The sequence below is a fragment of the Grampus griseus genome, assembly GCF_964374135.1.
Source record: "Grampus griseus genome assembly, chromosome: 13".
Taxonomy (NCBI): Eukaryota; Metazoa; Chordata; class Mammalia; order Artiodactyla; family Delphinidae; genus Grampus; species Grampus griseus.
This window is the reverse complement of record NC_139007.1, coordinates 82,951,221-82,968,176: the sequence shown is the minus strand read 5'-3', so window position 1 is coordinate 82,968,176 and position 16,956 is coordinate 82,951,221. Positions and strand designations below refer to the sequence as shown.

General features: G+C 38.7%; 2 protein-coding genes across 3 annotated transcripts in view; one reads left to right on the top strand and one right to left on the bottom strand.

The window, feature by feature from the left end:
* Positions 1 to 8,154, bottom strand: part of PACRG (parkin coregulated) — a gene marked incomplete at both ends in the record, with an annotated part of 515,047 nt that extends 506,893 nt beyond the window's left edge. Inside the window, one exon of the mRNA XM_082669001.1 lies at positions 8,011 to 8,154. Within this exon, the coding sequence (XP_082525127.1) occupies positions 8,011 to 8,154 (144 nt within the window). The remainder of the gene's footprint in view (positions 1 to 8,010) is intronic.
* Positions 8,155 to 8,593: 439 nt separating this feature from the next.
* PRKN (parkin RBR E3 ubiquitin protein ligase) overlaps positions 8,594 to 16,956 on the top strand; it is a gene marked incomplete at its 3' end in the record, with an annotated part of 1,266,888 nt that continues 1,258,525 nt past the window's right edge. For both annotated transcript variants that reach the window (XM_082668938.1, XM_082668937.1), the window contains exon 1: positions 8,594 to 8,734. In XM_082668938.1, coding sequence (XP_082525064.1) covers positions 8,728 to 8,734 — 7 coding nt within the window. In that variant the 5' untranslated portion in view covers positions 8,594 to 8,727. The remainder of the gene's footprint in view (positions 8,735 to 16,956) is intronic.

The following is a 16,956-nucleotide window of genomic DNA, read 5'->3' as shown; positions in this document are numbered from 1 at the left end:
GAAGGTAAATTGGTGCAGCCACTGTGGAAAACGGTACAGAGGTTCATCAAAAAACTGAAAATAGAGCTACCGTATGATCCAGCAATTACACCCTGGGTATACACTGGAAGAAAATGAAAACACTAATCCAAAAAGATAAATGTATCCCAATGTTCATAGCAGTATTATTTACAATTGCCAAGATATGGAAGCAAACTAAGTGTCCATCAACAGATGGATGGATAAAAAAGATGTGGTACATATATACAATAGACTACTACTCAGTCATAAAAAAGAATGAAATTTTGCCACTTGCAACAACATGGATGGACCAGGAGGGTATTATGCTTAGTGAAATAATTCAGATGGAGAAAGATAAATACTGCCTGTTATCACATGGAATATTGTCTGTTATACATGAAATCTAAGAAATAAAACAAACTAGTGAATATAACAAAAAAGAAACTGACTCACAGATATAGAGAACAAATTAGTTGCTACCAGTGGGGTGAGGGAAGGGGAGAATGAGCAAAGTAGGGGTAGGGGATTAAGAGGCACAAGCTACTATGTATAAAATAAATAAACTACAAGGACATAGTCCTTGGCACAGGGAATGGACACTGGCACAGGGTATTTAGCCAATATTTTACGATAACTATAAATGAAGTATAATCTTTAAAAATTGTGAATCACCAGGTTGTACATCTGAAACTTACATAATATTGTACATCAACTATACCTCAGTTTAAAAAAAATACTAGAATTTTCCTAGTAGCACTATTTGTAAGTCTTAACCTAGAAGTCGCATAAATATTCATCAACACAGGAATGGATTAATAAATTATGTTATATTCCCATGTGAAAATAGTAGAAAGAAATGAGTATTAAGGATCTATGATCATATGCAGTAATGTGGGTGAATTTCACAGTGGTGATCCCAGAAGTCAGACATAAAACAACTACATACTCTATGATTCCATGAATATAAGCAGAAATCTGTTGACAGAAGTTGGGATAAGGTTAGCTTAGGGTGTATATGGGCAGTGACTGGAAAGGTCCTGAAGGGGTTTTGTGGTGTTGGTAAGGTTTCTTGATGTGGGTTCTGGCTACACCAGTGTGTTTGGTTTAATATTTATCAAGTGATAGGTGTACATTTTCCACTTGCATGTTATGCATCTACCAAAGTCTAAAAAAAGTGATCAAGAGAGGATTGTTCTCAGAAAAATCTAGTAATATAGCATACATTCTTTGCTCTGCCATTTAATAGGTGATGCACAACAACAAAAAATTAAATTGTCTGAGATTTATATGCTGAATGGAAAAAAAAAAGTCTGCCCTGACTCCTCATAGGATTGCTCAGAAACAGAAATGGAATAGAGATGATGAGCCCTATCACATATTAAAGCATACACAAAGCCACTATCATTAATATACATATAGCACTGGCAGAGCATTCAAATTAAATAGGCAGATTTTTTTTTACAATCCAGTTTAACTATATGTGAAAGGTAATGCAACAACTTTTGACCAATTTGGAAAAAATATAATAAAATTTATACCTCACTTCTTAAACCAAAATGAATTAAGATGAAGTAAAGCTTTAAAATAAAACATTGAAATTATAAGAGGACTAGTGAAAAAAAGGTTAAAATTTTCCCCGTAATATTAAATAGGAGAGAGCTTTGCTAAGCCAAGCCACTTAAACATTTTACAATGGGCATGTATAACTTTAATAAGAAGCTAATTAAAAATGGCATAAAACATTTCTAAATTATTCTCATTCCTATATTTTATACTTATTTAACACCATTAGCATTTCCTTGAAGTTGCTAATTTGAAGATGATTGCTAATTATAGTATAAAACATGGTCATTCATTAATTCATTTGACAAAAAATAATAGCTCCTACTATGTGCCAGGAACTTTTCTAGAGCTGGATATGCAGCAGTGAGTGAAACAGTAATAATTCCCTGCCCTCAAGGAGCTTACTCTGTAGTGGAAGAAGACATAGGATAAACTAGATTAATATTAGAGAGTGATCAGTGTCTATGGAAAAATACAACAAAGGGAAAGAAGATGGGTGTGCTGAAACAGGGATGGAGGGGGTTATTAAGAGGCTGACATTTTAAATAGTCGGAGAGGCCTCACTAAAAAGTTAGTTTTTTGAACAAATATTTGAAGGATCAAGAGATGGTGATATGTAGGGGGAAATATATTTCAGGCAGAGGAACAGGAAGGGCAGAGGTACTGAGGCAGCTGTGTAACTGGTATATTCAAGAAACTGCAAGGAAACTATTGTGGATGGAACATAACGAGGGAGGGAGGAAGTACTAAGTTATACATATAAAGAAGAAATGGCAGCTAGATTACATAGTGTCTTATAGGAGCTTAAAAACTTCAGCTTTACACTAAGATGAGCCACCTGAGGATCTGAAGTGATCAATGTCATCATCTGGCTGAGTTTTAAAGGGAACTTCTGGGCTCCTCAATTGGAGGAGGGTGGTTTAAAAAAAACAAACAAACTAAAGACAGATAACAGTTATAGCAACAGGAGGAAAGCGATGAGATAACAGAAAAGTGTAGAATTGCTTTCCTTCATTCATCAAATATTTATTGAGTACATTGTTAGGTGCTGTTAGGATGAAAAAAATGACTTGGACACAGATTCTGCCCTCACAGGGAATTTACTCGAGGAGGTAAAACATGGGTAGACATAACTCTAATACATGGTAGAAAACAATGAACAAAAATAAGTTTCCATCTTGGTTGAGAAAGAGAATTAGGGGAGTCATCTTGAAGCAGTTGGCCTCTTAGCTGGCTGCAAAAATATAAGCTCCTTGATGGCATGCATTTAGCCTCTTCCTTACTGCTAGATTTCCAGCACCTAAAAGAGTGTATGGCACAGTCAGTGATCATTTGTTACCTAATGACTGAAGGGATTTGTGTTTGCAGATATGTAGGGAGAAGGGCATTGAAGCAAAGGGAACAACACAAGCAAAATCAAAGCAATGAAGAGTTACAGTTTAATTTGGTGGAAGCAAGTGAGAATAGTGGGAGATGAAATTAAATCCATAGAATAGGGTTAGATCACAGAAGGCCTTGCTGGTCTTGTGGAGGTTCCATGATTTTTTGCTATAAGAACCAGTGATCTCCAAAAGCTTTCAGCAATAATAAGAGAACTTTGTACTGGAAGGATAAGCGTAATAGTACTGATAGTTGATTGAGGCAATCAACTGATTGGTGAATGGAGTCTAGAGACCAGTTTTGATGATACTGCCAAAACCTAGACAAAAGGTAATGAGGGTCTCAATGAGGTTATTGTCACTTGGTCCCTTCATCATTAGCACTTCCACTGTCCTAAGTAGGTATTTGTAAGCCTTACCATGGATGTGCATTTATTTGTACTGTAATTGTTTTACTTGTCCCTCTTCTTTTCTTTTCTAGCAATATTTAACTCTCACGGTGGACACTTCGAATAAACCCCACATTTCTGTTCTTCCTTTTGCTACAGTAATGAAATGCCTCAAGTTTTAGCTGAACACAGAGCTACCTGTCAGAGACTACATTTCCCAGCCTCTCCTGTAAGTGGTTGTTGCCATAAGCCTAGGTTTGGCAATGGATTTGAGCAAAAGTGATGAGTGCAGCTTCTGGAACATGCTGCTTGCTCTCCATTTCTTCCTACTTTTTCTTGCAGGTTGCTCCTTACTCATTTTTCTCTCCTCTTGCATGAAGTAGGTGTTGGAGATTATGCTCTTTTGGAACAATATAACTCTTAGCCCTTTTCCTGAAGGAACAGGTATGGGGGCCTAGAGTTGCTGCAAGGGTCAGTCTTTCATAGGCTTTTGCAAAAAGGGAAAATATAGACCTATGACTAAACTCTGGCCAGTGGGATGTGAATGAAAGTGGGGTGCTGTGTCTGGGTCATGCTCATAAAAGGAAGCACTCTGTTTCTTATTTCCTCCATCCTGAGAGTAGGGATTTGACCCTGGTGATGGTGAGCTCACCTGGACTCAGGGCATCATCCTGCAGGATGCAAAACAAGAATATACAAGGCTCCTAAGTCCCTGGACCTATCTCATGGGGAAGTAGTGCCCAGTCTCCATGAATTGCCTACAAACTTGGACTCTGAGAGAACTTCCATCTTAGTTAAACTATTGTTATTTGGTCACCGTTACAGCAGCCAAATCAATATCTTAATATATAATTTATAAATACTGACCATTGCTCCTATGTGTTGAATGAGTTAATAAGCATAAAAGTTTCTATATAAGTAAAGTAATATTAAATAATTATTTCTCCCAGTCCCATAAACTTTGAGCATAAAACATCTATAGTCTACTGAAAAGGAAAGATGTAGTATAAAGCTTCAGCTGAAGTCAGCATCTCATTCATCATAACCTTGGGCCCATATCCTAACTTGCTTTATGATAAGGTAGGTTAGCACAGAAAGCAGCTACCATCTGTTGAGAAGAAGCCAATACAACACTGGGTTACTGGTTTCTGGTTATAGGTTCTATCAGACCACAAACAAGGCCTTTAAAGGGAAAATAAACTAGGAAATCTTCAAATTCTGCATCTCCTATCATTCTTTTGAGTCAAACATTATAATAATATGAATTTGATTATTATTCTCTGATTGCAGTTTTCTCATTGCTTGTTTCTATACAGAATGCAACAACAATTTCACATAGGTAAAGTAAAGGAACTACTTACAGTTGAAGAACACTTGACATCGGGATTTAAAAAAAAATTAGCTACTTACATATTTATCATTATTTTGTAAATAATTTTGCATTCACATACATAGATTATGACTGTTTAAGGATTTCGGCTTGCACAGCCCACCTGATCATATCTGTCTATGATCAAGCTTGTATACTTACATTACTAAAGCACCCTCAGTGAAACATTGGGAGTCTCCATATACCTCCTTAGGATATAGTTCTACAAGTCTTTTGGGGAAGTGCAATGGAATGGTGACTTATTTAATTAGTGAGTGTTGGAAAGAGGAACTGATGGCAAGCCCTAACACTAGAAAAGTGGTTGGAGGGTTGGCTTTTGGAACAAGGAGTTGCAATTAAGAAAAGCTGGACAGGGCTTCCTTGGTGGCACAGTGGTTGAGTGTCCGCCTGCCGATGCAGGGGACACGGGTTTGTGCTCCAGTCCGGGAGGATCCCACGTGCCGCGGAGCGGCAGGGACCGTGAGCCATGGCCGCTGGGCCTGCGTGTCCGGAGCCTGTGCTTTGCAGCGGGAGAGGTCACAACAGTGAGAGGCCCGCGTGCCGAAAAAAAAAAGAAAAAAGAAAAGCTGGACAATCCCACTACTGGGCACATACCCTGAGAAAACCATAATTCAAAACGAGTCATGTACCACAATGTTCATTGCAGCTCTATTTACAATAGCCAGGACATGGAAGCAACCTAAATGTCCATTGACAGATGAATGGATAAAGAAGATGTGGCACATATATACAATGGAATATTACTCAGCCATAAAAAGAAACGAAATTGAGTTATTTGTAGTCAGGTGGATGGACATAGAGACTGTCATACAGAGTGAAGTAAGTCAGAAAGAGAAAAACAAATACCGTATGCTAACACATATATATGGAATCTAAAAAAAAAACAAAAAACAAAAATGGTTCTGAAGAACCTAGAGGTAGGACAGGAATAAAGACACAGATGTAGAGAATGGACTTGAGGACATGGGGAGGGGGAAGGGTAAGCTGGGACGAAGTGAGAGAGTGGCATGGACATATATACATGTGAGAAGCAGCCGCATAGCACAGGGAGATCAGCTCGATGCTTTGTTACCACCTAGAGGGGTGGGATACGGAGGGTGGGAGGGAGGGAGACACAAGAGGGAAGAGATATGGGAACATATGTATATGTATAACTGATTCACTTTGTTATAAAGCAGAAACTAACACACCATTGTAAAGCAATTATACTCCAGTAAAGATGTTAAAAAAAAAAAAAAAGAAAAGAAAAGCTGGAGATTGGCATGTTATTTTCTGAATAGAAATAAACCTTAGAAAAGAGGGGTGTTTTGACCATGTAATGCTGAAAGGTCTACACTGTTGAGGGCAGAAATGTTGAGATGTTAATATTGGATACGAAAAGGAAGGGTTTATTTCCTGTGCCACTGAAGTTAGTTTGTATAAACAGTCTCTCTCTTTTATCAAGACTTGACCATTGCTGTTAGTGGTGGTTCTCCTTGGAGTTTTAAGGACTGAGACTTTGTTTTGCTGATCCCAAATCCCCAGAACTATGCTGAGCAAGTTCTCAGATTTCAAAAAACAAAAAACAATCAAACAAAAAACTATTGTTGATTGAATGAATGAATGGATGGATGAATAATGTTCGCATCTAACAATTATGATTTCCACTAAATGAAGTGAAAGAATGACTCATCCTCTTTTGAGGATCCCAAAGGAGACATAAATATTACACTAAGGGATTTTCCTTAAGTATATGGAAACAAAAAGATAATTTATCTCAAATAAGTTGTTTATAATGAAGGCTGCTTCATAATCGATTTTTTTGTTTGAGTCTTGTAAGCATATTTGTTACATTTGTCAGTACTGAAATACTTGATTTTCCAGAATTATGACTTTAGGTGCAAAGCTATGTTTTTTAAAAAGAAAACGTGATTATAAATATAGGTTTAGAAAAAAAAGAATCTGACCGATTTTTTACATGTCTTTGAAGAAATATAACATTGAAAAAAATCACTAGAATTATAATCATATATACTGTTTAGAAGAAAAAAAGAAATAATTAGCTTGAATGTTACGGTATTCTGTGTTGCTGATAAATGAGTTATATTGACTCCCATGACCACATATTCACATGAAATACATGCCAAAGGACTGCAGTTACAACAAGCAGAAAGTTTTAGTCTATTTCTAAGAATTTTAACTATTGCAATTCAACTGACACACATTCTGACAACCAGAATTTCATTTTGTGTAGCAACATGGGAATCTGGCCTCAGCGTCTAAAGGTGATCTGTTTCATTCCTGTATTTTAAGGATGTGGTTTAGGAATAAGGTATTAGGTTTGCAACATTTATGTAAAATGAATAATGTGACACTGGAAAGCAATGCTCTTCATTTAACATAATGAGTTGCTCTACAATAAGTCAGAACTTCCCAGAGTGTAAATTATACAAATTTGAAAGCTGCATTTATTATTGACTATCTCATTCACAGACAAGTGCTTACTCAGTAGTAAAACCTGGTGTAGCATACCAAATTAAAAGTTTTTTTTTAAAACTATCATGCACATACCCAAACCATTTGTGTGCAGTTTAAAACTTTTCCTCCTAAGTAAACTATTGAGAATATTGAGAATAGTTGATTTTTACTACCACAAAACAGTAGAAATGAAATATGAATTGTATTAATAGGCAGAGAGAGATACTTGAACAGAAGCTTGGATTGTTTAAAATTAATAGTTTAAAAGATCTATCTGGAAATAGACTTCTTATTAAGTTGCCTTTTAGTACTCTAACATGCGATTTTGTGAGTGTTATTAGAAGAAATGCTAGGATATTCTAAAAATTTCTAGGTTGATTGATGAAATTTCTTACTGTTAATTAATGAGTTTATGTTCCCAGCTGTACATCAGCACATGTTAAATTTTGCAAGAGAGTTTATGATTTCTAAGAACTCTCCTTCTATAAGGCCTTTTGCTGAGTGAGACAGTTTAGGAATCAATAAGTAAAGGGGATCTTTCTTCTTTGTGTAAATAGCTTAAGAGTAAATTTAGGTGGTCTAGAAACCGTGAGTTATTAGGAAGGTGCTTAGAAACGGGCACAGTACGTCAGCTGCCTGAGATCACTTCTAGCAGCCTAGCCTGGACCTCCACACTCTGTTGGGCACCGTCTGTTACTGGCCGAGTAATTGCCATTTTTGGCAAAGACCACCCTAGATATGGGCCCAGAATCCATCCTAGGGCTAGCCATCCTCTACAATCTGGTGTCCCCTAATTCGGAGCGAGTACATTCAATTCAGGAAGATCACTTACGACTGAGTTTTTCATCATGGCTTTGACTGTGAAGCCCTCAGAAACCAGGGAGTGAGGCTGGTGCACCAGGAGCGGCAGCTTGGTCCTCTTCGGCATCTTGTCTGGGCATTTGTTTAAGCTCAGGGTCTCTTTTTCGGCCACCATCTTCCTAGAAAATGTCTTGTTCTCATAAAACGTGTAGTAAAAGAATCAGTGAGTTTTACGGATGTGAGAAGGAGGTCGGGAAAAAATGTAAAAAGGCGTGTTACTGTAGAATTTCACGCCCTCGTAGTGCCCAAGTTTATCCAGATGTTTGGCAGCTCCCAGGTGAAGGGAGTTGAGGGGAGGGGAGGGGCGGGAAGAGGGCAGGACAGAGGCTAGAGCCGCAACAAGCTTCCAAAGGTAACCCTCCCGGTTGCTAAGCGACACGTCAACAGTGCGGCCGAATGACCCTGCCTCTCTGTGACGGACGTTTCCTAGGCCTCAGGCCGGAAGGGCGGCGGGCGGCGGGCCGCGGGCGGCAGCGACCGACCTGAGGAGAGACTACGCATTAAAACTACGACTCCCAGAAGGCCTCGGGCTAAGCCCCCTTTGCGCATGCGCGCCCCCAAGGGCGGGCGCGGGGGACAGGCTTCCTGCACGATTTAACCCGGGAGCGTCGCTCGTGTGAGGCGCAGGCGGCCGCCGGCGTGCGTGTAGGCCCTTGCTCGCCCGGCAGCCTCCAACTGCCCAGTGGCCATGATAGGTACGTGGGTACCTGACAGGTACAGCCTCTCTGCGCCGCCTCGCGCCCAGCTGTTGCGCCGCGCCGGGCCTCGGCTGACAGGGACGCCGGGGTGCTGCCCGTGTCCGCTGTCCGTGGCAGGGTGTCGGTGTCCGCGCCACCCTCAGCCTGCGCCGCCGGCTCCCCGGTGCCCGCCGTGGCCCCGGAGAATAAGTGTGTGTGTGTCCTAAGCCCCGACCCGGCCCTCGTTTGACGGGCTTCCCCCTGGAGCCAACTTCGCGAGGGACCCTGGCGTGCGCCTCGGCGCTGCCCGAGGCGAAGGCTGCGTCCCGCGGTCCGTCAGCGAGCGCACCGCCCGCCAGACCTCTAGGGGCTGTGGGAAGGCCCCGCCTTCCGCCCCGGTTTCCGTCCCTCAGGGCGCTTGGGAGGCGGTCTTGCCGCTTAGGACAGATTGGGACCCACTCTCCGGGGAACTCTTTAAGGGAAACGCTCGCGAAGCGCTAAGCTCTAATGGACAGTGCCTAGGGACGATGGTTGAGGTCAAAACAGATTCCTGCAGATGGATTTAAACTTCTTGCTCCCTTGGGTTTTGTCTTCTAAATCTCTCCCTGGAGGTCTGAGTTGAAAGAATAATTGAGTCAGTGATAACAAGGATCAAAACTTTCGCATAGTGAACTAACGATTTATTTTGCAAAAACAAAAAACAAACAAAAAACACTTTTTTTATACACAGAAGGCCCTAGGTGCATTTATGTGAATAAAGCTTTGGAAGTGGCTGTTAGAGTTGCTTATAAACCCTGTAATATATAAGGTTAGAAAAGTTCCTGTCTTCCAGGATTGTTAAGCCAAAAGTTATTTTAAGGGTTATCTCTGAAAATTAATGGAAACACACAGTGTGATTACAAAACATTGATGTTTGGGGAGATTATTATGACAGATTTCCTGTAGATCATGTATTGGTTTGGTGAGTTTATTTGGGGATTATTCTTGAATGGGCACCACTTAACGAAGCGCAAGTACATCTGAAGTCAGATGTCGTCTATCCAAGAAGGTAGAAGGTGATTTTTAAAAATATATAAGTTTGTATGCACTGATAAACTTACATCTTTTATTTATTAAACGAATGTTAAAGTGTAAAACGTTTTATCCGTCACTAGGAGAATCATGCCAGCTAACTGACACTGTGTTTGCAACAATGATAAAACCTAAGGATGTTGTCCAATTTTTCTTACCTTTCTAGCATGGTATGATTGTTGGTGAAGCTATATACAGGCAAGAATTTAAGATCTAAAAATCATCACTTAATTCTAAATTGTTATCTAATAGACGATTATATAGATAACTTTGTTAGAATGAACTATGTTTATGCAGTTTAGTTTGGGATTTAGGAACACAGGGAGGAAGCGTATTATCTTTAGATTTGATGATTAGACATTTATTAATAACTGGTAGTGATGTGGAGAATGTAAGGTGGATTTTTAAAAGTGTTCTTTCTCATACTCCAGCTATTGTTTGACACAGTGCAAATAAGTGTATTACAACATAAATAAATCCATGCTCCCTCCCAGGAAAAGTACCTTACTTGTTAAAACCATGTGGACAATGTACAATAAATTATACAGCTAGTCAACTACTTGCATTGCCTAATTCGGTCAATGGGTACATTTTAATAAAAATCTTAATTGCCAATTTTGGAGTTGGTTCAGTTGAATAATGCCAAAGGTAAGTGAAAGTGGGAGCAATTGAAGGAAAGTCTTGGAGTGATGTTTCCCGTTTCTGACTAAACTTTGGAGCCAGGAAAGGCCTTATTTATAGTCTATATCCAGTGATATACTGGAGATTAAAATATACATTAATATATATCTGGGGATTATTTTATTTTTGTTAAAGGCATGTGTGCTGCTCAGAACTTGCCCCTTTTGTGCCTATGCTGTCTTTAATTGCTACACATTCTTTAATGCTAACAGTACTCTTCTACTTTATGTAAATCTCAGCTCACTTTTAAGGAAAAACAAAAATTGCATTTCTTGGAAGAATAGGAGTAAGGGGGATTGACTGTTGCCTCACTACCAGTAAAATTACCTTTTTTTGCTTTCTCAAAATTCAGGATTCTTTCTTGGCACAGAGACAGTTTCAAAAGTACTTACATTTTCCAGTTAGATTATGATTAATATGTTAAATGCCCTGACTCAGACAGCTATAGAAATATAATTTAAGTGGGTGAAAAATTATGACGTTTTGAGAAATATGGAGAGGATGTTAAGATAATATAAAGCATAATAAAAACTTAAGAGAATTCAACTTAGAAAAATGTAATTTTTGGTACCTCTCTTAAAATTATATTTCACCCTTTTTTAAAATTACCATTTTTGTGTGTTTAAAATTGAATTTTAATAGTAATACTTGTGGTATATTCTATATGTATGTTGTATAGAACTGGATTTAGGTATTTAAGTAGTATCAGATGTTAAAGTGCATGGATATATATATAACCATGTTGCCAATTTTGAAATTCAAACCCAATGTCTTAAAAATGATTTTTGAGTGATTTAAAAAATAATTAGAACATAATCTCTTCTGTATCTTGTTTAACTTAACATCTCTTAGAAGACTTACAAACCTGCATGTACAGATCCACCCTACAGTGATTCCTGTCTAGTATTTAGTGGATGTACATAACTTATGCAGGTACTCTCCAATAAATGAGCATACAGTAGGTTTACAGACAGTTGCTGTCATCAGGAAGGTTTGTGTCCATATCATTTCATTTGCATATGTAAGCCTATATGTAAAGTAAAAATATTATTACAGTTTCTAAGTGGATTTTCTAGCTAAAGGGTTTGTAGACTTTGAATTTTGCTAGGGATTTCCAAATTGTTTAAAATAAATTACGCTGTTTTACATTTCTGTCTGCCATAACAAGGTAGCAAAGAGCTGTCCTACTCCTCTGAGCTGAAAAATTACAAAAAGACATCCTTCCCAGAACTGACCCAGCATTCAACAGCAAAGCACCTACTGGGTTTCCCCTGTTTCTCCAAAGACATTGCCTTCGAACAGTGCACAAAGTGCACAACTGTCCTTAATGGCCCTGCCCCCCTCCAACAATGTTTATGAGTGTCCACGTTCCCTCTGTGTACCATAAAATTTTTTATTTTTGTCTTTCTGATAGATGAAAAACAGTATATTTTAATTTTTTTAATGAATCTTATGAAGAAAAAACCTTCAGAACCTTCACTTCTCATTTTATAATGCTTTATTTTCATGAGAGCAGATTCAATAATTGAGTATCTACTGTGTGCCCAGTACTGTTCCAGGTGCCAGGGATACATGAGTTAAAAAAAACAAAAAACAAAGAACAGAAAACAACACCCCGCCGTCATGAATGTACAGTCTCACTGTACTGTTTGCCCACAACTCTGCATATTTGTTTTAAAGCTTGTATGCAGTGAATTTTAAAGTCTCAGAATTTATATTTTAGTTAAATATACTGTCTACTGCTACTTGCTCTGCCATTTCAGTAATTTTAGATGAGAAGTGACCCTGCATCTAAGTACCCAAGGTAGGCTCTGAAAGCTGTTTATAATGAAGTACAATTGTGTCACAAAAGAAGTTCTAAGTTTTTGCATAGATTTCATGTAATTATGTACAGTTCTTCTTTGGGTCCAAAGGCTCTAGAATGATGACTCTATGCCCTTTTCAACTTTGGAACTATTTCTAAGGATTTTTTTGAAGTCTACATTTTTTTGAAACCTCATGGCTTCATTGCTTGAAAATGATACAATGAAAGTACTTTGTATTAAGATATGCAAATCCATTTCTACCTCCAAAGCTTCTTTGAAAAATTCAGAAAAGAAAGTTCTTCTTACTTGGTAATGTTTCATATTCATTAAAGCAGTTTCAACGCAGAATACTTTATTCTGTTAGCTTTTAGTTTCTTGATCAGTAGAAATTGTTTCTTACCCGCTGTTTCTTCAGCCTTTAATTGTGGCCCAGTGCTTATATAGTGTTTCTGTTTTGATTTTCATTTAATGAGCTTATTTTAAATGTTTCTTTGTAGTAATCTGAATGGTTTCTTTCTTAAATTTTTTAATATTAAAGAAAGAGATTTATGTTGCAGCTCACCTTCCTGTCTTATTTACTTATATGCTTGGTCATGTATTGGGACCATCTTAGGACATTTGTATTTTTAAGAGTGTTGATGGGTTCTTGATGATTTCTCCAGTTGACTCTTACTGTAAGACTTGAATAGGGTTCCCCATAAAAGATAATTTTAGAGCCCTTAACATCAGAAGTGAGAAGAATCTCTGTGTACAGCACATAGCAACCTTCCCCATCCCTTAAACCCCCACCCCTATCAAATTAGGGGAAAAAAGTGGTGAACTAATACTGGTGTTCAAATTGAAACATGTTCATTATTTATCCATGTAATTGATGAATGCACCAGTTATTCCTACTATTAAGTGTTTTTTGAACTTTCAGTGAATAAATAATATTACCTGAGATGAAGCCCTTTGCAGTTACATCGTCATTTTAAAGCTTATTCAGAGTAGATCCATTTTCCAGAACATGGAAAGACAGGAATTAGACACCTGAAATTCACTCAGTATTAACTTGGAGAAATGGGACTGAGGTTTGTAATGTGTGTGTTTCGGAGGTGAACCTTTGGTTGTAGCATCTACCTGTACTCTCCCTTTTTCCTTCCCTCATTTTCTTCTTCCCCACACTCTTTGCTTTTGTCAGAAGCTGGACTTTTAATGTTTCATTCCTTAGCTCACAGAAGCAGCTGCTTTCTGACTAATTAAAGAGGTGAGCTCTTTCCCTGCTTGCCTCTGGGGTTTCCACAGGGCTTGGTTGGTTATACAAGTGTTCCTGAGGGTCATGACTGGAATTGTGTGACTAAACAAACCAGGACCACCATGGCTTCTCCCATAGACATTCTCTTGACAGGGAGTTGTCTGCAGTAAAACTACTCGTAGGCGCAGCAAATGCATTTTGTTTTGAGGGGAATCTGGTCCTGATTACATTTTTTCCCTTGAGCTAGAGTTTTGGGGATTGAGGAAGCTTGGACTGGCTTGAGGATAGGGCAGGATTTAAGCTTACTTGTCTGGAGAAATAAAGACTTAAGAATAATTCATGCTCTAGGTCTTCTCTCTACCTGTGAACTATGGCTTGAAGTCCTTTCCAGCTCCCTGGTGACTCCTCAGGGAGTGAGAGGTCCAGATTTAAGCACAACTGGGGCAGCATTTTCTGAGTTGCTGCTTATCCGGGATGCTGATCACAAGCAGATGTAGACTGCACAAGTCGGTTGGCATCCACTAAGTCTGGATATATGTGTGACAATGTCTAAAGATGTTTTTAAATGAAGATGGCTTGAATTCATACTGTTGGATGGGAATTGTGTGTGTTTTACTGTGCAGTTTGGATATAGTTATATGATATAAACAGAAAGGGATATATAGTGGAGGTCTGATATTTGCTTCCTACTGTTGTTCGTTGAGGAACTGGTGACATGCCCAGTCAGTGGTAGGTGAGGGAATTTCTTCCTTTATTATGGTCCTCTCTAGAGTTTTCTTCTTTTTTTATTGCCTGTGTGTGTGTGTTTGTACGTTTCTTACTACATGCACATTTTCTTATCAAATGTATTGAATTTTTTTCCCCATCAGCTTGATTTCAAGAAAGTCATCAAATTATCTTATTCATAGTTTATGTTGCTGGAGTTTCAAACGGGGTCTGTATCCTCGCCTTTATACCCTGGCAATTGGGTACTGTTTAGTACTGCAGCACGTTTTATAACTCTTTTTTTGGGGGGGGGGCGGTGAGGGGAAGCTCTAGAATTATTTGTACTTGGGTTTTAACATCTAAGGAACTTCTCTGTTGAGTCCAGTTATGGTTGTCACAATTATTCATGTATAAATTTATTAAACATCTCTTCTGGCTACTGTACTCAATTTAATCATATTATGCCCAGTAGAATGCAAGTTATGCAGGTAAAGTTAGTCAGAGAAGGGTGGAAATGCCATTTGAGGTCTGGTTTCTGGGGTGACATGATTTTTTTTTTTGTCCTCAACAAATGTTGACAACAGGATGATTAACATTAATGACCTAAGACTGATAAATATGTGTGAATTCTTTAATAGTTAAGAAAGATTTTTTTAAATTAATATAAGAACTTTCTTAGCATAAATGAGAACTAGATAGCTTTTTTTTTTAACATCTTTATTGGAGTATAATTGCTTTACAATGGTGTGTTAGTTTCTGATTTATTTATTTATTTATTTATTTTTGGCTGCATTGGGTCTGTGTTGCTGTGTGCGGGCTTTCTCTAGTTGCGGCCAGTGGGCTTCAGTAGTTTAGCACGCGGGCTCTAGAGCGCAGGCTTAGTAATTGTGATACACGGGCTTAATTGCTCTGCGGCATGTGGGATCTTCCCGGACAGGGGCTGGAACCCGTGTCCCCTGCAATGGCAGGCGGATTCTTAACCACTGCGCCACCAGGGAGGCCCCTAGTTTCTGCTTTATAATAAAGTGAATCAGCTATACATATACATATATCCCCATATCTCCTCCCTCTTGTGTCTCCCTCCCACCCTCCCTATCCCACCCCTCTAGGTGGTCACAAAGCACGGAGCTGATCTCCCTGTGCTATGCGGCTGCTTCTCACTAGCTATCTATTTTACATTTGGCAGTATATATAAGTCCATGCCACTCTCTCACTTCGTCCCAGCTTACTGTTCCCCCTCCCCGTGTCCTCAAGTGCATTCTCTCCGTCTGTGTCTTTATTCCTGTCCTGCCCCTGGGTTCTTCAGAATCATTTTTTTTTTTTTTTTACATTCCATATATATGTGTTAGCATACGGTATTTGTTCTTCTCTTTCTGACTTACTTCACTCTGTATTACAGACTCTAGGTCCATCCACCTCACTACAGATAACTCAATTTTGTTTCTTTCTATGGCTGAGTAGTATTCCACTGTATATATGTGCCACATCTTTATCCATTCATCCATTTACATTTAAGGTAGTTATCGATATGTATGTTCCTATGACCATTTTCTTAATTGTTTTGGGTTTGGGTTTTATTGTAGGTCTTTTCCTTCTCCTGTGTTTCCTGCCTGGAGAAGTTCCTTTAGCATTTGCTGTAGAGCTGGTTTGGTGGTGCTGAATTCTCTCAGCTTTTGCTTGTCTCTAAAGTTTTCAATTTCTTTGTTGAATCTGAATCAGATCCTTGCTGGATAGAGTAATCTTGGTTGTAGGGTCTTCCCTTTCATCACTTTAAATATGTCCTGCCACTCCCTCTGGCTTGCAGAGTTCCTGCTGAAATATCAGTTGTTAACCTTATGGAGAGTCCCTTGTATGTTATTTGTTGTTTTTCCCTTGCTGCTTTTAATATTTTTTCTTTGTATTTAATTTTTGATAGTTTGATTAATACGTGTCTTGGCGTGTTCCTTCTTGGATTTATCCTGTATGGGACTCTGTATGCTTCCTGGACTTGATTAACTTTTTCCTTTTCCATATTAGGGAAGCTTTCAACTATAATCTCTTCAAATATTTTCTCAGTCCCTTTCTTTGTCTCTTCTTCTTCTGGGACCCCTATAATTCGAATGTTGGTGTGTTTAATGTTGTCCCAGAGGTCTCTGAGACTGTCCTCAATTGTTTTCATTCTTTTTTCTTTCTACTGCTCTGCAGTAGTTATTTCTACTATTTTATCTTCCAGACCACTTATCCATTCTTCTGCCTCAGTTATTCTGCTATTGATTCCTTGTAGAGAATTTTAAATTTCATTTATATTGCTGTTCATCATTGTTTGTTTGCTCTTTAGTTCTTCTAGGTCCCTGTTAAACGTTTCTTGTATTTTCTCCATTGTATTTCCCAGATTTTGGATCATCTTTACTATCATTACTCTGAATTCTTTTTCAAGTAGACTGCCTATTTCCTCTGCATTTGTTTGGTCTGGTGGGTTTTTACCTTGCTCCTTCATCTGCTGTGTATTTCTCTGTCTTCTCATTTTGCTTATCTTACTGTGTTTGGGGTCTCCTTTTTGCAGACTGCAGGTTTGTAGTTCCCGCTGTTTTTGATGTCTGCCCCCAGTGGCTAATGTTGGTTCAGTGGGTTGTGTAGGCTTCCTGGTGGAGGGGACTAGTGCCTGTGTTCTGGTGGATGAAGCTGGATCTTCAGTTTCTGGTGGGCAGGACCATGTCCGATAGTGTGTTTGGGGTGTCTGTGACCTTATTATGATTTTAGGCAGC